The 24365-nt window shown below is 41.0% G+C and overlaps 3 protein-coding genes across 4 annotated transcripts; 2 read left to right on the forward strand and 1 right to left on the reverse strand.

Moving 5' to 3' along the window:
• Positions 1-1324: 1324 nt before the first annotated feature.
• On the forward strand, positions 1325-2242 carry LOC125299576 (trace amine-associated receptor 13c-like). The gene has a single exon (XM_048250901.1). It carries the CDS (start codon positions 1406-1408, stop codon positions 2240-2242), a length of 837 nt encoding a protein of 278 aa, XP_048106858.1. The 5' UTR covers positions 1325-1405.
• Positions 2243-7798: 5556 nt separating this feature from the next.
• Positions 7799-11438, forward strand: si:ch211-22i13.2 (uncharacterized protein LOC553945 homolog). Its single transcript, XM_048251173.1, has 7 exons — positions 7799-7953; positions 8531-8606; positions 8695-8859; positions 9271-9332; positions 9584-9673; positions 10071-10160; positions 10661-11438. Exons 1-7 carry the CDS (start codon positions 7951-7953, stop codon positions 10709-10711), a joined length of 537 nt encoding a protein of 178 aa, XP_048107130.1. The 5' UTR covers positions 7799-7950; the 3' UTR covers positions 10712-11438.
• A 2-nt stretch (positions 11439-11440) lies between these two features.
• Positions 11441-22869, reverse strand: rd3 (retinal degeneration 3, GUCY2D regulator). Of its 2 annotated transcripts, none has more exons than XM_048251172.1 (3): positions 22774-22869; positions 20447-20888; positions 11441-13135 (listed from the first exon to the last, which is right to left on the reverse strand). In XM_048251172.1, the coding sequence occupies exons 2-3, from the start codon at positions 20740-20742 to the stop codon at positions 12736-12738; spliced, it is 696 nt and encodes a 231-aa protein (XP_048107129.1). In that variant the 5' UTR covers positions 20743-20888; positions 22774-22869; the 3' UTR covers positions 11441-12735. The 2 variants fall into 2 exon arrangements, with proteins under 2 accessions (XP_048107129.1, XP_048107128.1); XM_048251171.1 differs by having other exon boundaries at positions 22599-22869.
• Positions 22870-24365: the final 1496 nt, after the last annotated feature.

Here is a 24365-nt window from a genome sequence, read left to right on the forward strand (position 1 = left end):
AGAAATTCTAATCAAAACACAACCATATTTTTATTGCTAACATAGTGAGTCACTCGTGGTTTTAATGCATTTCATCACAATAATATTCTGAGTTGAAGGTTATCTGTGCAACATTTATAGACCACTGAAACCCTGCATGAATCACACGTGAAAATGACCATCACGTTAGGTTGTGACTGGTTGGTTGTGAGCAAGATCTAACGCCCTCCTCCGCCCGCGTACATCGGAACTAGCTCCCGGTTAGCATTAATAATCGTTTACTACTTAAACGGCACCGACAATCAAAAAATCCAGTGGAAACTAGATGGCAGAGGTGTGTAGGCCAATCGGCCCACCAGCTTGTTCTACTTTGTCACCTACAGAGTTTGACAGGTACGATCTTTCGAAACGCCATGTTATTTCCCATAGACATTTGACGACCGGAAGTTGGATGGATACGGAAGTAACGGAGGCGGGACTTATTCTGGAGAGGTCTATTCAGGAAGGGGAAAAAAAACGAAATCCCTATATGACCGCTTCGCTAGCGGCGGTCATAATAATAACTATGTATACAAATTAAGTCAATGGGTGGAGAGTTGTACAATCCAGTGGTTTTCACATTGGGCTCCCTCTATCTTATTGGCTGTACACAGATCCTTTGCCCCAAATCTGGGGCTTTTGTCTGCGACAGTATGGAACTGAATGTTGTATTTATTGAATTAAATCTTTCATAGCCAAAACCCATGTAATGAATGCAAGTATTTATTACATTACAGATATAATTATTGTGTCATAGGGCCCAAATTTTCTAGCAGCGCCCTGCTTCAAGCAGATGGGGTCACAACATTGGAGGCTTAGGCTATGCAAGTATCACCACGCAATTGGCTCTAGATCAAAGATCAAATAATTTAGTCTTGCACACACATCACTAAACTTAATATAGGTAACAGTGTTAACTATAATTAACAACAGTGATGGAAATGAAGGAATGTTTCTGTCATTGTATGCAAATGAACCAGTTCTATTAGTCACACAATTGACTAAACTACACAAACAATTGCATGTGGGTACCCAAACTCTGCAGGACTCTGACGTGCATTAGTGCTAAAAAGAAAAAACTGAAACAGTATAGGAAACAGGGGGTGGGGATAGGAAACTGGTGTATATAAAAGAGTAGCTTAATACCATCACTGGCCTGTTCCACTGGTGTCCGATCATGTCATTGGTTTCATATTCGATTTCTAGGGAGCTCTTCACTGAGCCAAAATACCTAGGAACCAACAGATTTAGCAATTACAGCCTTCTGGACAATTGTGTTTCGTGCTTTGGGAAAACAGCAGTTACACCAGCATATGTGGCTGTGTATGTGTCTGCAATACTTGTTGTTATAATAACTGTTTGTGGCAATCTGCTTGTCATTACATCGATGTGTCACTTCAAACAAATGCACACACCAACTAATGTGCTTCTCCTCTCTTTAGCTGTGTCAGATATTTTTGTAGGAATATTTCTGATGCCACTGCAATTCATCTGGCTGATAGAGTCATGCTGGCTTTTTGGGACAACCATTTGTGCTTTTGTCAATTTCATGTCATTCTATTTGGTATGTGCGTCTGTTCATAATGTGGCTCTCATTGCAGTGGACCGATACCTGGCTCTGAGCAATCCCTTTTTCTATTCAACGAAAATCACCGTGAACCTCATTATCTTTGTAGTATCTCTGAACTGGATGTTTTCTCTGGGGTACAACGTTGCTCTTCTGTACTGCAATGGTTTCTTCACTCATGCTCTAACACTGTGCCCAAGCGAGTGCCCCATTATTGTGAATAAGATATGGTCCTTTGTGGATCTTGTGGTTGTGTTTGTATTGCCATGCTTCATTATGTTAGTACTGTACCTCAAAGTCTTTGCCATTGCCAAGAGACATGTCAATGCCATCACCAGGGTGGCTAATAGCAATCCAGATTCCAAGAGTGATGTGCCCAAACGATCTGAGAGAAAAGCTGCAAAAGTGCTTGGTATACTGGTGTCTGTCTTTTTGTTATGCTTGGTGCCCTATTATATATGCAGCTTTATGGTTGAGAGTATCCAAAGACAGATTTTTAATGATTTGTTAAAATATATGACAACACTATTTTACTTTAATTCTTTATTCAATCCAATTATTTATGCTTTGTTCTACCCGTGGTTTCAAAAGAGCATGATAATAATTGTAAGGTGTCGTATATGTAGCCCCGAGTCTTCTCTCATGCAGGTGAAGTGATTCAAGTCTTCAATCAACACAGTCACACATGCATGTCAGTCAAAACTTTTTTTCTTTCAGTTTTTCCTTACAGTTGCGATTTGTTGTTTGATTTGTATGTTTATGGTTATTATTCTGTTAAATTCTATCACTAATAATTTAGGTATTCTTAGGCTTAGATTTTACTATAGCCTAAACTGTTCATTTTAATGTAATGTTTATTGATGTCATTGTAAGTCGCTTGGACAAACATGGTTATGTCTGATCACATCGATAACAGACCGTGGCCTACTGGTCAGGGAATCAGTCTGTAGCCTAACCAAAAGATGGCTGGTTTGATCCCTGACTGGTAGAGAAAATGTGTATGGGGCAGCACTCTTCCACATCCACATCCATGGATGAAGTGCACTTGTGTAAGGTAGCCAACCCCCAACTGCTCCCCGGGCGCTGGATCAAAGACTGCACTACTCCAGTGTGTGTTCCTAATGAGCTCAACGCTCCTGGTGTGTCTCTATGTGTACACTAGAGGTCTGAGAGGGACTGATTTTTCAGTCCCGCGCCTGCCCTCCAGTGGCGGTTCTAGAGATGCCATGGACATTATTCAAAACTTAAAATTCTACGGATTTCATTCAATATCACCTGACTAACATATGCATTTGTCATGTATACAGACCTTACTGTCCTGTATCTGACCCTAGGCAGATGGGTCAGGCCTTTGAGTCGTTGATCTGCTCGAGGTTTCTAACTATGTATCTCTCTTCCTGTTACCCATGGGCCTTCTCTTTTTTCTTTTCTTTTCTTCTCTCTGATTGTCTAACACTCTGTAAAGCGTGTTTTGGATGGTGTGGGTATATATATTATATGTGAATTTCTTTTTCTGTGTAATCACTACACAGTCTGTGTAGTCTGTGCTTAAATTATAGTGTCAAAAAGAAATTCTAGGGGGGTTTGGAGGTATGTTAAAAAAATTACCCCCCAAATTATGTCTTCTAGTGAGTTTTGAGGGAATATGGACACATTTATAAAATAAGCCATCAATAGATTTAGGTTATCTGGACTGAAACAAGATTCTGAGGATTTGGGGTATGCTCCCCCGGAGAGATTTTTTAAAACATGACCCCTCAAATGATGTCTTCTAGTGAGTTTTGAGGGAATATGGAAACATTTAGTCATAGAAAATAAGCCGTCAGTAATCAGTAGAATTAGGTTATCTGGATTGAAACAAGATTCTAATGCAGAATTGTTGCAATGATAACTATGACTGTCAAAACATTTCCATCTGATTCAATAAAGACTCCTTAAATAATCCTTTTTGGATTTATTATAATACAACAATTTAAAATGTACATAACAAGAATGTAATTCTTACTCTACCACCTCAATAATAAACATGCAAACACACACACTGGTGGACAGTAACTAAGTACTGGGTATGGGTATCTAATTCAATTATTTCATTCTTTGGAAGGTTTTTACTTCAACCCCCATTACAATTAAAGGCCAAATATCTTTAGCAGGGATTAGAAATGGTTCAAAGAATGAAAATGAAAACAAAGTTTTTGGATGGACGTAACTGAAAACAAGAACAAAACCAATTTCAGTTCTTCCGGAGTGAAAACTTTATTTTCAATTTTAGATAACTGGTTAATAACGATATTTATCGTTCCGATTAACCTTTGTTTGAATATTATTCAAAACTCCATAGGCTTGGAAAGTCACCTGCCCACACAGTGTTCCCCAGACCCCTTATAGGATGAATTTAGTCAGATGTTATGAATCGGTATCTCCCCTGCATAATTGGCTAGAACTACTAGTTGATAAAAAGAATATCCAACACTATCTAACTGCCTTTTCCAAGTATGTAGTCTAAATTACTGAAACAATTTGTGAAATAAAATAGGCTACCAGAGACACTAGGCAAATATTTATGGCCTGTCATGCAGTTGGTAGCACCATACATAAGTTAGGCTATTGCAGGCTTAAAGCAAGGACATTTTCTGTGCCTGAAGTTAGGCTATCAAGCATTTTTTAATACCTAATATTATATAGGTATTATATTATAATATTATGATATCAAATAATGTTTTTGCTCAGAACGAACCTAAATGAAAATCATTCTGTTTTCAGTCCCTGATCTTTAATGCCAAATTATGTTGTGCCATACACAATCTAGGCTACTCACTCACTCACAAAGTGGTGGATAATGAAGTACATATAGTTACTGTATTAAAGTACCTTTATATAGATAGATAGATAGATAGATAGATAGATTACTTTAATCATCCCCAAAGGGAAATTATGGTGTTACAGCAGCAATTAATAATATAAACATATATCACACATAAAAAATACATACAAGTTAAAAAAATAAATACAATTGGATATAGTCTCTGTTAAAGAGGTTGTAAACTGCATTGACTCTCAGCATAAGATTTTCTCTCATGGCACAAAGGGGAGTTGTTGTAAATAGTTATGGTAGTGGGCAGGAATGATTTTCTATAACGCTCCTTGCTACAGCGAAGTTGGAGCAACCTACAGCTAAAAACACTCTGTTGTTTGACCAGTAGTTCATTCAGTGGATGTGAGGTGTTTTCCATAATGTTAAGGAGCTTTTGCAACATCCTAACTAACTCTAGGGGTTCAAGTGTACTTCCAATTACAGAGCCAGCTCTTTTAATCAACTTGTTGAGTTTTTTGGTGTCATTTGCTCTGATACTGGTACCCCAGCAGATGGCAGCAAAGACAATGGTACTAGAAACAGCAGACTGGTAAAACATGTTCAACATCCTGCTGCACACATTAAAAGACCTAAGCTTCCTCAAGAAGTATAGCCTGCTCTGTTCCTTCCTATAAACAGCCTCAGTGTTGCACTTCCAGTCCAGTTTGTTATCCAGATGTACACCCAGATATTTGTAGTTTTCCACTACCTCCACCTCATCCCCCATGATGGAGACAGTGTTCAACTTGGTCCTAGCCCTCCTAAAGTCCACTACCATCTCTTTGGTCTTGGCCACATTTAAGAGTAGGTGGTTGTTTCCACACCATGCCACAAAGCTGTTCACCAGTTCTCTATACTCAGTATCCTCCCCATCCTTCACACACCCTACAACTGCAGAGTCATCAGAGTATTTCTGCAGATGACGGGTTGCAGAGTTGTACTGAAAGTCCGAGGTGTATAATGTGAAGAGGAATGGAGAGAGTACAGTCCCCTGCGGTGCTCCTGTGCTGCTAACCACCTTCTCGGACACACATCCTCCCATCCGTACAAACTGTGGTCTTTCCGTCAGGTAATCAACAATCCATGATGTTATGGATGTCTCCACCTGCATCCTTTGAACATTATTCTCACTGCAATACCAGCTTCATCCAGGTGGTTGTGGGCTCGCTGAAGCAGGTAGATGATGGCATCTTCAACACCAACCTCACGTTGGTAGGCAAATTGCAGTGGGTCCATTGAGGTGGTCACCTGAGGTCTGAGGTGTGCCAACACCAATCTCTCCAACACTTTCATGCAGTGTGATTTTAATGCCACTAGTCTGTAATCATTGAGGACTGATGGAGAAGACTTCTTGGGTACTAGAATAAGGCATGATGTTTTCCACAGCACTGGAACCTTCATCTGACACAGGCTGGTGTTGAATAGGCACTGTAGAATCCCACATAGCTGTTCTGCACAGGCCTTCAGGACCTTAGGAATTATAAATCTCCTATTAGGAAACAACCTCAAACACGAGTGAACAAGCAACATGTTAATTTCTTGAGGACACAAACTCCTGTGCTGGCCTCAGCTTGTTGGATTCATCTACCAAAATTATTGAACAAGCAACATGTTAATTTCTTGAGGACACAAACTCCTGTGCTGGTACTTTTACTTTTACCCCCTCACCCCAGCTTGTTTGGTTCATCTACCAGCAAATGATTTTGAATTCACCTACCTAAAACCCATCTACCACCCAATGAAACTGGAACATTTAACTGGAATATAAACAATTACATCTCATGCACAGTTATGTTGTTGCTAATTATGGCTTGGTGGTCTAGTTAGTGATCACGGGGATGTATATATACCCTTACTTATATATAAAATTTTGACATCTTTCAAACGCCATAGCCTAGGCTATTCACAAATACAGCTTACATAAACAGAATATAGAAACAGGAACATTTTTCTGATCCATTGTTTATTCGACTGCAAGGGAACTTAAATTAACTTAAAAGAAGTTTGAAATTAGATGGGGGAAAATGCTTCTGTTGTCAATAATTGTGAGCAATGTGTGTTTTGTTAAAAAAATATTTCTTATTTTATTATTATTACTTTAAGATTTACCTTTTTTCTCAAAATGACAAGTTATGAAATTATGACATTCTTTTACATTGTTTATTTGTTGTTGTTTATTGTTGTTTTTTAATTACTATGAGGAGGTCCGTCAAGCTTAATCCTACCACCTCGTCACACAAATTAGACAGGAATAACTGTTGTTCATTATAGTTTTAACATAATCATTGCTAAGCAAATTTGACCATTATTGGATAAGAGCATTTATCATGAGATTTACCACACTGTCACATTTATTTTACTTCAATCCATTATATTTAAATGTGGGAGAAAAAAGTATGCCTGAGGTGGGCAAATATGATTTAAAAGTGGAAAAGGCACCCATTTCTGTTCTACTTTAACCACCCTTTGTAGGGCTTTTCTGTCCCTTACAGTGCAAGCATTAGGTCTACACAGGGATCACAGCTTTACAGATAACTTAAACCATAGGCTATTGTATTTTATGAGGGAAATAATTCTGATGGAGATCAAATGAATGGTAACTCTTGCTACCCTGAGATGATTCAATGTATTTTCATTAGCCTTGCAAGGTGGAGAGGCAGGAGGAGTTCCCATAATAGGCTAAAAGTGTTTCTGTCATTCCCTCTCAAAGCCATGTTGTCGAGGGGCCAATTACTAGACTCCAGGCCAATAGATGGCGATAAAGCACAATATGGTTTCAGACCTATCGTCTTTATGTGAAGCTAGCGACATTATATTGCAATAATACTATAGAGTTGAAAACGTCCATAAAAGTCTATAGGCTACAGTTTAGTTTTCCCATATGAGTTTACCCTTAGCCCTATTGCAACATTTGCCAATACTTTTTGACAAAGTATTACTTTGTCACTAAATAGACTGGCTGATCGAGGGAATATATCACTTGGAGCCTGGAGCATTATGTAACTTTTTATTGACTTTTACGTGAAAGGTTAGGTATAATATTAATAATAATAATCATATATTTCTTATAAACCTCGAGGCAGCCAGGCTACTTTATATTTCTTTTAAAATGTGAGATTACGCTCAACTAGTAGCCTGTGTTCTCACTTTATGAAACAGAGCGATATTCTTTGACTAGGATGACCAGATGTTCTTATATTGGTTTTTAGGTAGGATGACACAGTTTAGATCATTCAATTTGACCTGTATGCTAATTGTTGTGTATGGTATAAATCATAAAGACATGAAAGGTAAAATGAAAGGGATCATTCCACAGGTATGAGGGAAACGCTGATATTTTGAAGGAGGGAGGGGACTGTAGCAGCCATTATTGTCGCTGACTTCCCAAAGAATACTGTTGTTAACAGAACCCTCTGACACAGTCTGCTAATATCCCAACTTTAACTAATCCAATGTAGATTCCTATATGATTGTCGCACCCCACTGCGTTTAAACTAATTAACGCTTCACCATGGTAAGATGTGTATTTTATGTACCGCTCTGCAGCTAGATTAGTGGCAGTGTAGCTAATAACATAGGTGTTGATAGCTTGCTAGGTTAACTTAGCTGTTAGAAACTCTTAGCTGTTCTACGTCTCTTTCCTTTTCCTCTCTTTAAAGTAATTTAATGAACGAATTTCCATTCATGATGCAGCCTTGGGTTTTTGCACTCAAATGCTAAAATGTGGAAACGTGCGTTATTGGAAAGGAAGAGTAAGAATAAAGAGATGGACATTTTAACTGCTATCAACTTATTTAGATGTAGCATGTTAGCATTATTCTTTTAAATAACAGTCCGTAGAAGCTAGCTATCAAAACATAGGCTAACTAGTTAACGATCGCGTCGCGTTAGTCATGCCACTTTAAGCGTACGTGCAGTGTGACCTGATGCGTTTGGTTTGAGTTTGGCTGGTAACAAGTAAATTGTAAGTAAGGCCACGAAGTAGCTAACGAATGTAGATAGGCCTAACGTTAGGTTGTTGAGAGTTGATGTTTTTTGCATTGGTCACTTCACATAACGTTCATGACATCTATGCTCCGCTTTCACTCAAGTCATCAAAGGATTCCAAGGCAAGGAGAAGCGAGTCAAGTAGTCGAACAGATGAACGAAGGCGGTCCACGAGTAGTGGCGAGTGAATTTAACGTTGCACCTATACAATTTACCTTCTTGCTGAGTTTGAAAGCTGTGTTTTAACATGCCATTCAATGTTCGACAGGGGGAGACCGCCACAAGCGGAAACGCAGTCGAAGCAGATCGTCATCAAGTTCATCCTCATCATCATCTTCCTCGTCGTCCGATTCGTCATCCTCGTCTTCTTCATCGTCGTCTTCCTCATCTCGCTCTTCCTCCCGCAGCAGAAGTAGCAGTTCTAGCAGCAGAGGCACGTTCCCAATCAAGATTTTTACAATTAAATAAATAAATATCTAGTATGTTAGTCTAGTCTAGTCAGCTGAACTCTAGTATAGTAACGTTAAGGTTCTTCATGGGAGACTGGTTGATGATTAGGGAGCTTTTCGGTGGCTCTGATCACAGCCAGACACACAATGATGGGTTTGCCACAAAACCATTACTCAAGCTTTTAACACTGTTAGAATTTGTTTATAAAGAAAATGCAATGGAATTTATCTGATCCAAATGGGATTTGATGGTACCAATGTATGGCTACAAAAATTTATTAAATATCACAATACGCATTTTTTACTAATAGCGGTCAGAAGTAGAGGGGTTGAGAGCATAGTCAGGGAAAATAAGCATCTTGAAAGTGGTCATGTCAATTGCTTGTCCCTTCCAGATTCTCACAGCAAGTCAAGGAAGGCCCCAAAGAAAGTGAAAAAGGAGAAGCACAACAAAAAGGTTTCTATCAGGATGCAGCTTCATTCTTGTCTCTACTCTTTTTACACTAAATTATAATCATTTTAAAGAACCTGAATATGAAGATGCATGTAATACAGCTCTGGAAAAAATGAGACCACTGCACTGAAATGAAAAAAAGACACACTGCACATTCTTCTGATGTCATCCGTCACTGTCATACGGTTGCTGAGTGACATTTGAATGAGTGGTGTGTTATTTAGAAGACATTTTGAATTTGTGTTTCTCCATAGAAGGGGAAGAAGGAGAAAAAGAACAAAAGAAAAAAGGACAAAAAATCCAAAGTAGAGGAGGAACCTTCTGGACCTGTGCAGATCTCAAAGGTTTGATGACCCTTTTTTTCCCTGATTGGGATCTCTCATTATGCCAATACACTCAGGAAGAACAGTTACACATGGCCTCTATGAATGCAAGTGTGCAAAATGAATATTATTATTGTTATTTAATATTATTACTATACAGCAGACTTTTATTTGAGTCAGCTACTCTTTGTTTCTACTCCAGTTCTACTCTTTCTAGTCAGCTACTCCAAATTTCCCTCACAGGATCAAAAGAGTAAATACTATACTTCTGTTAAAGGGACATCAGGCAACGTTTTCGTGTTAATTACTCATCTTCGTAAGTCGGTACGAACTTTTGACGGGTGAAAAATAACTGGAATTCTCCTTTAAGTCTGTGGTGTGTGCTCTATTTTAATGTTCTTATCTGTTTGCTTTCTAGTACCTAAAAGGGAAAAAGAAGGGCAAATTCAGCATGATCTCAGGGAGGAAGATCAAAATGAAAGTGAAGAAGTCAAAGAAAGACAAGCAGGTAAGTATTCATTCATCCGCTCTCTGTTTTGCTCAGTCATTCTAATCCAGCATATTTTTTGTTGAATTAAGGGTCATTCACACCAAGAACGATAACGACAATGATGACTATAACCATAACGATAAAAGTGTTCACACTGAACAACAATAAATCGCTCTGAAAGTGATCCCCGATGATCTCATTCTTCATGTCGTTATCGTTATAGTCTATGTGTGAACGTCGTCATTCATATTATCGAGAACGATATTTGTTTATCGTTATCGTTCTTGGTGTTAATGGGGCTTTAGGATGAGAGTTCTTCAGTCCTGTAGCTGGACATCCACTGTGTGCTTAAAAAAAACCTCTGGTGTTCACACAGTCCTAGCTCTATAAACGGGAAGGCAATGAGGTAGTCTGGACTGAGCCATACACTTTGTGCTGCTTAAGCACTGTAGGCAGGGGCACTGTTTCCTTGTGCATTATAGTCACCCCTGCAACCTTTCGTGGTTTTTCTCCAACAGATGGACAAGAATCGTGCCGAGCTGCTCGAGTTCCTCAATTCAACATTATAACAGGCAAAGATGTGGGCTTCGCTCCCATAATCCTCCTCTTTGTGCCTGTGGCCAGGATCCTCCCCCTTGTGACCAATCGCAAAAATACTCAGGGAAAGGCCATCGTTCTATTGGCATTCTGTGTGTGATTAGCGAAAGTGTCACAAAAAGCATTGGAGTCTTGGATGCCTGTCTCTACTATGTACATGGTGGGGCAAATGGTGTGGCAGCTGGGGTGCTGTGAACTATGTCTCTCTCTGAAACAAAAGAACACAGTTCTTATGTATTAGACTTGTCAGGGTATAAAATGTGCGTCCTTTTCAATGGGAATTTCCCCAAAGGTTAAATGCAACAGCCGGTTGTTTAAAAATGAAAATCCTTTTGTTAGTCTGTTTTTATTATTGCTTTAGAGGATAACAAAGTTCCTGTACGTCTAATAGAATTAAATATATTTTTTATTTGAAAACCATTCCTATTGTGGATTGAACATGCTGTTGTGAAAGTGGATCTGTCACAGACTCATGAGCCCAAAACGGGGAGTTGTAAATGGTGCAACATTTTTTTTTTTTTAAACCATATTGTGATACTAGGCTTCCTGGTCCTGCTGGTGTGAACTCCGATCCGTACAGGTGCCGCTGTGGTCAACACACCACTGTTCATAGGACCATATACAAGTTGACTATGGACTCTTCAGCACCGGTTGGAAATGGTTGTGTAAATCGGACAGCACAATAAACCATCTTCCACACGTGTGTACAATTATTTTATTAATTTACAGTACATGGTGTGTGTTATTACTGATAACGCAGACCTCTGCAGCATGAAGTCCCAGGAACACAGTTTCAGTCTACAATTTCAATATCTTTAGAATTAGGAACAATGTTATATTGTTCTGAGGACAAAGCATGGCTTGAACAAATTGTCAATTTATTTTCAAATGTTTACTTTCTGGAAAAAAAAAACTCCTGTAAAATTGAAAGAAACCAATATCTCCAGAGGACATATTAAATTGCTCTCCAAGCACTTCTGAGAGGAGTGGGAATGATTAAGAACAGATTAGTTCCCAGACACTCCAAATCTCACACGTTAGTGCCGGAAAGGCAAACACAAATGTATGACAAGAAGAAGCACAGCATTCTATTGTTACATACTGCAAGCATGTAGGCAACATTTTGTACAAATTAGAAGGTTTCCTCAAGTCTGAAACAATAAGCAGCCTTTATAAATCCCAACATTTCATTGAACTGATGCTATTCAGTACATGCTTTTATCTGAAGTGTTACCATTGAATAATTCTTCATTATGCATGCATGCACCCTTGAATGAGATGACCTTGAAGTAGATAGCACCTTGGAACCAGTTGAGCTACAGAAACATTCTGACAAGAAAACATTTACGTAAGACCTGAAAATTATTATGTGGAGACTGAATCTCTGGTTGTGAAGGTCTAACTGCAGAGTAAATTGCCTGTCTCCTGGCCTTTACAAATTGCACAGTTCTGTGAGTAACGCTGGTTGATGAATTGGCCTGACTTACTGTGGTCAATGACACAATCTTGACTTCAGCAACTTTGCAGCTGAAGACCTAGATTCACATCCTACACCCACTATGTGGTTACACAATCCAATGTAATATTGACATATTTTCATTCCTGCTCACTGAGTTTATACTGTCAAAAAAACCTGTAATTACCTTATAATCTCTTATAAGCTCTTCAACGTAATTATTAGTAGATGTGTTAATGGCTAGGGTTAGGCTTATGTATTGGATTGTTGGTTGTGATACTGCCACCGAAATAAAAAAAAAGGGGTGAGGTACTAAAAGTCCTTATTGCTCTCTCCACCCACAAACCAGAACCAGGAAAGGACATTTCTGACAAAACACTCCAGTACTTCCATACCTTTCTGTACATACTGTCATGATGACAGTTTCATACTTTTCTCTCACTCATTTTCCATTTTATAAACTCAGTCATTTGCAATTTGCATCCTCCACTCATTCTCTCTCACTCTCTCTCTCTCTCTCTCTTCACCATATTACTCCCATCACCCAACATGGCCATTTATGCCCTGGTGCCTGAAGTCAGGCATGCTGCACACACGGGGGGCTCGTCCAGTTCCTCCAGCCCTCATCCCCGGCACGGCCCCGAGCCCCCTCTCCACGTCCTCGGACACAGTCTTGACCTCGGGCTCGTAGGCGTCGCCAGGGCCCCCGTTGGCCGTGGAGGTGAGGTGCGCGCTGCTGCCGAACGGGTTGATGCGGACACGGCTGCGGAAGCTGAGCAGGGACATGCTGACAGCGCGCTGGCGGCTGTTCCACTGCTGGGAGAGACGCTGCGCCTCCTCCTCCTCACGCACGCGCTCCAGCGACTCCAGCAACACCGAACGGAACAGGCCTGGCACCTCCAGCACCTCCGGCTCGTTCTCCTCCAGAACCTGGCGGAACCTGAAGAAGGGATGGAGAGGAGGTGTAGGGGAAAGAGAGAGGGAGAAGTGGATGAAAGATGGAGAAAAGAGGATAAAATTTTAAAAACTGGATACGGATGGGACCAGCATGGTTGTGGTTAGGAATGAAGAAACTGGGGGGCGCTGTGGTGCAACTGGCTACAGCGCCATACCATATACGGGTCCAAGTGCCCACGGGGACCCGGGTTTAAGTCTGACCCGGGCAATTTTCCGATCCCACCCAGTGTCTCTCTCCCAGTCATTTATGTCAGTCTCTCACTGTCCTATCAAAAATAAAGGCAAAAAGCCCCAAATAATATACATTACAGCAACACCAAAGAGTTTTTTGTACCTTAAAATAATGTTTCCAAAATCGTTTTAGTGGTTCATCAACTCGTAACAGGATGAACGGCACTTCTGAATTCGCTTCGCAGCCCTCTATCAGCTATAACCGCACTATGTAAGTTTGCCAGATCGGGTAGCGGATCTGTAGTTCGATGGAATGAGACATAAGAAACAACAAATTTGACTTGCTTCTGATGTCGCAATACATCGTACTTTCATAAATCATGCAAAATATTCTACCTTGGCTGTGGACATTGTTATTTGCAAACCCGGTGCTGGATAAACAAATAGCATGCATGCAACAGAGGGAAAGTTCCTTGGTGTGTCTTTAAAGGAATGAGGAAACTGGCTTCAGAGCCAAAAATTTGAGCAAAGGTTCCATACAATCTATTCTAGACAATGGATCACAACTCTCTTGTGCTTTGCCTGAATCAAAATTTATTGCAGGTCAAACAGAAACAAAATTACTTTAAAGTATTTTACCTCTTCAAGAGTTCATTAATGACTCTTAAATTAACCACTCTTTTTTTAATCTCAACTGCCAGTGGACATAAGCTTTTAGCAATCAGTGCAAATCCAAAAGATTAATTAGTGCCATTAGCCATTTTAATTCCTATCACTGGCATCCATGAGTCACACAGGCTTTGGCCTTTTACGCATGACCTGCAGCCTTTGAAGGTCTCAGCTGATGTGCTCTTAAAAGCAGGACTCATAGGAATACTGCTCTGTATTGTAATGGATATTTGAAAAAAAGGCATTAAGTCTTTCGTGCTGTTAATAGCATTGGCCCCCTGCATCATACTTTTCAACATTCTAGTCTTACATCAGAGATCCTCATTTCCTCAAAAGACTATTTTGAAAACATGAAAGTTTTAATACACAATAATTACAATAACAGCGGGGCTGTTGAGCTCTATACTCGCAAGATACATTTGGATGGCGACCCATCTTTAATGTTGCATAGCCTATCTCTAAATTTGATCCAAGGTGTTTCTGAAAATACATTAATATTTTACAGTAGCTCTATAATTTTGAACAATCTGTTTTAGAGCTTAATAGTCCTGACCTATGAAAAAAGTTGTGTTGATGGGGACTGATGTGGATATGTTGTCCATTTTCTTATATCTATTCAATCATGTCTGGTCTATTATTAGGCCTACCTCTTTTCAATCCATTATTATTAGATATTTCTTGAAATAGGCCTACATCTATCCCTCATGTTATGCCAACATATTTAATTCACCTGAATATATGCTGCAGTAGATAGATGATTATTGACATCTGCTTATGTCAGTGTGCAGGCTATCCCTTAAAGGCAGTTTAAAGGTTCAGCTAAATAAATAGCTCACACAATGGCAGAAGTGCCGTTCGTCATGTTATATTTTCTACAGTCTATGGTTATGAGGTTATGCGCCATCAAAATTATTTTGGAGACGTAATGTTAAGGTCGGAAAACTCTGTCACTTTAGCTGATGAGCTCTCACCCCTCGCTGCCGTTCGATGCTTTGCTGAACATTGTGTAGCCTACCTGTAGGTCGGTGGCACCTTTATTTGCGACCGACGCGTAAGTGCCAGGTCTGGCACTCAGCTTCATGTTGATATCGACCGAGACAAAAACATGGAAATTTACGTTTTAATTCGTCAGTGAACTTACACTAAACAAGGACGTTTGCGCTATTGAGGTGACTGACTGACCAATTAAATGTTTTAGATTACTATCGACCAATGACGGTAGCTGGTCAGGCTCTACACCCTACACTTTCCACTCAATGCAAAGCGAACTGTAGGGGGAGGCCGTGACTAGTATGTGAATGAAAGACATATGCATGAATGAAAGAGCGAGCAATGCAAATTCGCTGTAAACATGTTTGAGGCTAGAATAACAAAATCCCGGACGACTTTGAAATTCCGCCCGGTCCCGGACACATTTTTAGGTTTCAAAATGAGGACATGTCCGGGCAAAAGAGGACGTCTGGTCACCCTAAATTTCAGCTAAAAAGAAATGTGAGTGCCATTTCTATCCTTTGTGTGATGCAAATGAATCTATTCATCTGATGTGAGTAAACCCATTTCCATCATCGCAGTCCCATTTTATCTTTTTAATCCAGTCCCTGCCCACGAATACATTTATTTTCTGACCAACAGCACCTTCACTCAGGTTTTTCCTATTCAAGTGGTCACTGGTCAAAACTCACATGAAAAAGCTACTGAAACAAAATTAGTAAGAGCCTTGACCCTTCAGCTGCCTTCCAGATTTCAGCCTGGGGTTTTTCACTTCCCACTCTTCTCTGACAACCATTCACGATAAGCAACCTCAGCACAGCAACTGTTCGCTCTCTGTTTGTTCTCTTGACCCACTGACGTCATGAGAGGGTGCTCTCAAGCGTCCGTCTAATCAGCGGATGGCCGTGCCTGAGGCAATCTGGTGGAGTAGACAGGGGAACAACGCAGTAGGGGGAACGGCCATCTCGGCCAAAGCCATCCACCCACCCCCACCCCAGGTGAGAGCAGAATCCAATAGACCGGGCCCACACAGGCTTTTTGCTTTCATTTCACCTGATCCAGGCAATTTGTGCCCAGGCTTGTTTTTCTTTCTCCCCCCCTCTCTCTCTCTCTCTCTCTCTATTTCTCTCTCCACACCTTCTCCAACCTGGCTTCCTTTCCTTCTGATTACAAGAGATGTAATAGAGAGTGAATAGAGATGTTCTGCTCAACAAGTACTTGGAAAGAAGACATGTTAAGGTAGCAAGTAAAGCTCACACAGTGCTGTTGCCTGTTGGCTTATCTCAAATGGGGTCACAGGCCATTTATATCTGGACCTATTGTTACTTTATCTCTTTTTTCTCTCTCCCAGCTCTTTAATCACACCCATCTTGACTTTTTCTGCAAGGCATTGGAGTAAAGGGACCGAATCAGTTCTCTGAAAGAGCTCATATTCTCCTTTCCAATGTGTCTCATCTTCCTTAACCAAATTACTGTTATCATTCATCAATGCTCAAATTCAGGTGCTTTGATGAGCTGAAGTGGTTCGTCACTCTTTCTCATTATCACCTATCAAACTTCATTACGTCTAGTTTGCTATGACTGGCATTGTTAAATTTGAGATAAAGAGTTTACATATATATGTAGGAAATGTTGTGAAAGACAACTAGCATAAAATCATCTGATTACAATGCAAGTGATATATTTACTTGCTTTTGTTGTTCCATTGCATATATTCCAGTCCTGAATCTGGTACGGTTCCTCTCCAAGGTATAAGGGCAATGTGCCAGGGACACAGGTCTGACTCCCGGAGGCTTTAAGTGTGATTTTCAATTAGAGCTCAGCCCTAACACACTGGCATCTGCAGGGAGAGTGCCAACCCTGGACTTAAATCAAATTCAGAGAGCCACCCAGAAACCCCAATCGCATTAGTCTGAGAGGTGCCTTTCGCCCAAATGTTTGCTAAGCAGTTGGGATTTGGTGTGGTAGAAATCTAGGGGGTGGTGCTGGCATATTACCAGATATTAGCATTGGTATTATGGAATCATCTGGACTTACTAGATTCACCTTCCGACTCGCAACGTGTCCTTTTCTAAATACTCACATCAACAGAAGAGCCATTAAGCAACGGCCTATTCAGCCAAATCTAGAATTGGCAACAAGTGCTCCGGTATTGATTTTGGAGCGTGCTGTGTTGAGAGGGCAACGTGGAATCTCTGCCAGCTTCACAGCTTGCTTGAGTAGCACCTATACAATTGCTTTGAGCACTGCAGCTGCCTCTTCATGACAGGGAGGCTCTCCAGAATAAAACATCAATGGCAGGGCTCCCATCCAATTGTTACTAATTTATTACAATTTGACTAAAAGATCTTTTTTGAAAGATTGAGCTGTACTCATTTCCATCTGCTCTGTTATGCAAATTAAACAACACTTATGAAAGGAGGACTGATGAACAGGCATTATTTGGGGGCCAAGTAGCGTAGCTGCGCGGCAACCCATAGTGATTCTACCTTTTCTTATTATTATTACACATCTTTCCGCTGCCATTGAAGTCTATGGCAGCCCATTGAACCGTACAGTAAAAAGTTGTGAAATTTGGCACATTGATTCCATACATTCCCATATTCCATTTCACAAATTTTCAAGTATTACGTTACTTTCCGCCATATTGGACCTCCGCCATATTGGATTTCATCAAAAACACTTAAAAGTTTTCATAGGTCACAAACTTCATCCAATTTTCACGAAACTTGACACAGATGATCTTCAGACCATGTCTCATAATTGCATTGCCTTTGACACCCATACTCAAAACTGGTCGCCAGTCACGACCAATCAAAATTGGCGGCAAGCCGCCAAACAGGAAGTGAACTCAGATCTCGGCAAGGCTTTCACATATCAAAACCAAACTCACTACATGGGCTCAGGACCCAATTAGGAGGAGGCTCAATAAAATTCAGGACTTTTGACCTACAGGTGGCGCTATAATTAACAAAACTATGTTTTGGCCTGAATGGGGTGATGTGTTTGAAATTAAAACATATTAGTGATCTCTGTTAATACTTTGGGAGGTCCTTAGACTGTCACATATCAACTTTTGACATTAACATAATTGATTGGACCGCCATATTGGATTTTATCAAAAACACTTAAAAGTTTTCACAGGTCACAAACTTCATCCAATTTTCACGAAACTTGACACAGATGATCTTCAGACCAAGCCTCAGAAACGCATTGCTTTTTGGACCTTTATTCAAAACAGGTCAGCCGTGACGACCAATCGAAATTGGCGGCAAAGCCTCCAAACAGGAAGTGAAATGTTATCTCCGCCAAGCTTTCACGTATCAATCACGTATGGTGACTTTTGACCACTATGGGGGCGCTATAATCACAGGAAGTAGGCTCATATCTCAGCAACACTTTCACATATCAAAACCAAACTTGGTATATGGACTTGGAACCCCTCCCTGAGAACACACAATCAATTTGGTGACCTTCCACCATTAGGGGGGCGCTAGAGTTACAGGAAGTTAGCTCCTATCTCAGCAACGCTTTCACATATCAATACCAAACTTGGTTCATAGACTTGGGACCCCATCCTGAGGACACACAAAACATTTGGTGTACTTTGACCACTAGGGGCGCTATAATTAGCAATACTTTCTTGTATCAACCTCAAACTTGGTACGTGGACTTGTGGTCACAACCTGAGGACGCACAATAAATTTGGTGACTTTTGACCACTAGGGGTGCTATAATTAGCAAGACTTTCTCGTATCAACACCAAACTTGGTACGTGGACCCATGAACACATCCTGAATAGCTACAATACATTTGGTGTCTTTTGACCACTAGGGAAAACTATGACATGAATTAGTCTCATATCTTACTAATGCTTTCATGGATTGAAACCAAACTTTGTACATGGACTCCAGACCCAATCCCAATCCAATTCAATCCAATCCAATCAACAATCACATGAAGTAGGCTCACATCTCAGCAATCCAAATCCAATCCAATCCAGTCCATTCCAATCCAATCCTGTCCAATTCAGTCCAGTCCAATCTCAATCCAATCCAGTCCAATTCAATCCAATCCAATCAACAATCACATGAAGTAGGCTCATATCTCAGCAATCCCAATCCAGTCCAATCAAATCCAATCCAGTCCAGTCCAGTCCAGAACAATCCAGTCCAATCCAATCCAATCCAATCCAGTCCAGTCCAGTCCAGTCCAGTACAATCCAATCCAGTCCAGTCCAGTCCAGTCCAGTCCAGTCCAATTCAATCCAATCCAATCAACAATCACATGAAGTAGTCTCATATCTCAGCAATCCCAATCCAGTCCAATTAAATCCAATCCAATCAACAATCACATGAAGTAGGCTCATATCTCTGCAATCCCAATCCCAATACAGTCCAGTCCAATCCAATCCAATCCAGTCCAGTCCAGTCCAATCCAGTCCAGTCCAGTCCAGTCCAGTCCAATCAAATCCAATCCAATCCAATCTAATTCAATCCAATGCAATCCAGTCCAGTCCAGCCTTGTCTAGTCTATCTTAGTCTAGTCCAGTCCAATCCCAACTTCTGCTTATTTGCTTGGCCCCCACATTGCTGCTTGCAGCTATATTTAAAAATTTAAGATTGTCAGGATAACTTTAATGTAAACACATAATAAAATCTCCATAAAATGTAGTCTCATTATACCCTTTGTGAATCTGAAGTTAAACCATCTACCTCTTTACATTTTCAACTTTTTTTGATTTTGTTTTTTAAGTATTTCTTTACAGGACTCCCTATTCACACCAGGCAAATTCTCAATTAAAACATTGGATGGTAACAAGCTCTACAACTTCAAAAAGCAGCCGCAAGACACACTATTAGCTGACAGGAGAGTTAATTGTTGAGGTGAGGTTGAGAGTTGTAAAAAGGCCATGGCCTGACCTAGAAATAACCACCACCTACACATGCCCTCTACTTTAATGGATCCTCTCAACTGTTCATTAAACTCACCTGCGCAAGAAGAATCTTGGTGTACTCTTCGTCTAGTCTTTTGCTTAACCTGAGAATGTTCTACACTTATTTGTGCTTCTACACGTCTTTGTGCTTCACCTGAATGTAACTGCTTTTTGACATTCAGACCCACCCCGGACTGTCGCCTGATCTAATGTGTACATGCATGTCCCTCTGACCTGTGAACTATATACGGTTCCTGTGCCTGTCTGAACACGTCCCTAATGTAAAAGACTATGATTATCACCTTAGAGAAACTTTCACCCATGAGTTACCACCTATTCCTGCTCATTGGAGTATTGCCACCACAGTTTGGCGTAATTCTCACTGTCCACCTTAACTGAGCATCCTTACCTGCCCCCGAACTTCTTCTTGAAGAGTTTAACCTCTTTGTTAGTCTTTTCTGTGTTCTTTGAGAATGATGACAGTCAACGGTAGAGAGAAATGTGAAGGTGAATAAAAACGGAACTCACCGGAGTATGACGGCGCCACAGTGCGCCGGCGGCACCTTGGCGCACAGTTCCTCGAGGGCGTGGCGCTCGCCGGGGCTGATGTCGAAGCTGCTGCGGGGTGTGCTGACCAGCCAGCTGTAGTCCACACCAGTCTTCAGGCGCCGGTACTCGCTGTCACGCTCGCGCTGCAACCTCTCGGCCTCCTTCAGCTGCCAGCTGAGCTCCAGCATCAGCGTGTCCGTCACCACCTCCGAGGGCTCCCGCCGGGGGCTCCGGTACTGCGGCTCGCTGCCCCCCCAGCCAAACCACGACGCCATCGGCCCAGACGGAGACACAGACGCAGACGAGCAGCGGAGGACGCTGAGTAGGGACGGGGGTCTGTGTGTCCGGAGCGTCTGTGGCTGAGGGTCAGTTTGTGGGGTGGTTTGTGGGGATTGAGGTTTACTGACTTATCATCCAGTGCCTTAGAGAAAGAGAAAAATCAGGGTCAGATCACTGTGGTTAATTTCAATATTAAACATTTTAAATCACCAAGTAATGGGTCTCTTTTGAAGACTTTCTGTTTCTGATAAAGAGACAGAAAGAGAGAGAGAGCGAAAGAGAGAGAGAGATACAATAGGCTGGGGTCAAAATAAAAGGTCACTGCAATAGCTAATTAACCTCGATCATTAACCTGAACTCAACAGCTAATCTATACATCCGGTCTGGAGAGTCTGGATCTCATTCTGGCTTTATCTTAACCATACATCCTAACAGAGACTAACCGAGTCATGATTTTTGTAAGCACGTTTGTGTAGGCTACAGCAAGCTCAAAGTAAGCCCTTATTATGCTTAGGTCAACTGAACACTGTTTGTTCTGAAACCCACCACTCCTCCGTCATCTTTGAACACAAAGGCATCAGTATGAAAAGCCTTAGTTTCTGTTCTCGCTATGGCTCAGTTTTGAAGGCTCAAGGCCATGAGAATGTGTCATGGAGGGCATAAGCTGTCCAAGCCAGGGCGAGAAAATGCCAGAAATGATTTAAACCAGTCTCACAGCTTTTCTCCTTGCTCATTAACCTCCAGAGCTGTTGCTGGCAGCTGAGCAGCCGTTCTCTCTGCCATCGCTCTCCCTGGATGTCTGATTGTGCCTGCGACTGGTGCCTCTCTCTTCATCCTCCCCACAGTCAAGGGTCTAAAAATATTCCCAAAGGAAAAACAGGAAGAGCCAGGCAACCAGTCGCTCTCCGCCTCAGGCTCAAACAAAGAAGACAAGCACAACATTGACTTCTGCTGTGTTCTTCTTTCTCTCTTGCGAGGCAGATGTTCAAAGTCAAAGGTGATTTAGTTTCCACAAAGCATCTGCCCCATGTTTTGTCCCCCTTAATGAGGCTACTGTGATTCTGGGTCAGTCAGGGAGGCCAGGCTGTTTGAAAACACAGGAGGCCAAGAGCTTGACTGTGAAAGACAGGTGAAGATTGAGGATTAAGTTCCCAAGGCATGGATTTAGATACACCAAGACAATTAAATCCCAGGTTGTGGCGACATCTCACCTAGTGCCATGCCTGCAGTCTTTTTCCATTATTATATAGGCCTAATGAATGCTCATAGCTGTATGTCAGCTTATTTACTTGTGGACAAGTACAATACCTGTTGGACAGACTTATCAAAGATGTCAGTTTTTTAATAATCTCTTATGGGCAATGACAGGTTCCTTAAGGCCACATATCATTCAGATTTTTTTTAAACCATGACCTGTTCAGTTCATTAATATTCACAGCGACAGCTATGGATGACCTTGCTATTATACATCCAGCCCGTAGCTGACGCTTTTGTTTTGATGTGAATGCAACGCATGACTCAGGTCGCACTTCAATTAATCGTTTGTGCGCACAGGCACATGAAACAGAGATGAAAAGATATAAAAATCCAGATTATTTTAAAGATACATATTCAGTCTTTGAGCTGGAAATACAGGTGCATTCAAACGCCCGTTACAGCTTGTGTTGAATGCATAGTTAACTCGATATCTGACAGGATCAAAGCAAGTTCTTGAGAGTGTTCTGGCAACTTGCTCAAGTTGCACTGCCTGTTTGAGCATTAACATTTCCTAATACAACGATTTCCATTATTTAGCATCAATAGAATTTGTGTTCATATGCGCCATAGTAAAATAAAGCAGCTTACAGCTTACCTGGACGTCGCTAAAGGGATGAACATGTAGATAAACGATGTAGATAAACAATATTTTTTATTTTAAACACGCCAGAAAATCGTGCATAGACGATGGTCCTACGTTAATCGACCGTTATGTGAACAGTATGAGCAGGTTTGCTTGCAACTCTGAGTGCATCTTAAAAATTAACCACCTCCCTCTCTCCTCCTCCTCCTGTAGCTGTTGGACTCTCTTTCTCTCTGATTGTCCTCTCTGTTAAGTCCCGGTGCAAGCGGTACTCGCTCCCGAAGGCTGGGTGGCGCGCATCTCAGGGGAGTGCACACTGTACACAGGCGTTCTCTCCATCCCGCCCATCACGCGCGCTCGGTAGTGCTTTGTTGCCATAGAGACGCGCCTAAGCCCATTTGGTCATAGTAAGCCCTGCCAAGAAAGAGAGAGAACGAGAGGGAGAGAGAGAGAGAGAGAACGGGCTTCACATTTTGTTTGAATGAAATTACGATCAATCTCAGACAGTATGATGGCAGTCTCCTATGTTGAGCTCTTTGATCAAACATCACAGTTAAGCTCTATAATTCAGGTTAGGCCCTATACATTAGTGTAGGCTATGCCTAACCTTTTAAAAATGTGTTAAGTGATGATATGATTGCTTTTTGCTGCCAATCTCAATGTATAAGCTGATGCTGTGTGTGTGTGTGTGTGTGTGTGTGTTTGTGTGTGTGTGTGTGTGTGTAGGCCTATGTTTGTATGCACACATGACTGGGTGGGTGTCTTATTAATTTGCTGTGTCTCGCGTGGGTGGGTAAGCTTTTCATCCCTTGCTAGGCCTAGTCTGAATCACTAACTCCCTTTGGGAACATGCAACAGCTTGCTTCACCATTGATGTGCTTAGCCATTTTTTTTATAGCATTATTTTTTTTAGCATATCTCCTCTACTTTGGGTTTAGATAAAATGGAACAGGTTTTCAAGGCAAGCATTCTTTATAACATAATTGTGGCTCACAATGAAATTCTGGAAATCCGCTAAAAGTTTTCAAATATGACCTGTAAACTTGTGCAAATCTTTCATTCAAGAATTGGATTGTATGGAATACTGTTATGTCTCAAGAGAAAACAAAAGATCCTTCTTCAAGGCATGGTTTAACCCTTAGAACCCTAAGCTGTTTTTAGGGCATTTTCACTACCTTTATTCATAAGGATTTATTCTGGTCATTGTAAGTGCCACACACACATATTATAAATTGGGTTTTTTTTTTAGCAGAGTCAAGGCTATCCAGATATGCAGATCATTTCATGTATTAGTACTAGCATTGATTTTACTTTTTATTTTTAAAGAATTAAAATATAAAACGTGTATTATAACAATTCTTATATTTCGACATGTATCTCACCACAGCAAGCTCATAGCTCTACATGCATTTCATGTTTGTGTAGGGCTGACTGTCCTGAATCGGGCAATATAATGGTCATGTTGGAGGGTTACTCTGGGGCTGAGCAATTTACAGAAATATGTGGTGTGTGATTTAAGGAAATAAATGCCATTTTTTATTTAGTGATGAAAAATGACTTTTCTGCGCTCCATATCTGTGACACGAACTGATCTGACCTGACTTGACCCGAGGTTGCGTGTTAGTCTGCGTGCCTATGTGCACTTATAATGATTCTCAACTTTTTACTGGATTGCCATGAACAAAGTAAAGGCAAAAAGGTGTTTCTTTGTTGAACAAATTGGGATGCAATGTGAGCCTTGAATTGGATGCCATGCAGGAATTTGCTAGGATCTCAAAA

This window comes from Alosa alosa, chromosome 8 (assembly GCF_017589495.1).
Source record: "Alosa alosa isolate M-15738 ecotype Scorff River chromosome 8, AALO_Geno_1.1, whole genome shotgun sequence".
NCBI lineage: Eukaryota > Metazoa > Chordata > Actinopteri > Clupeiformes > Clupeidae > Alosa > Alosa alosa.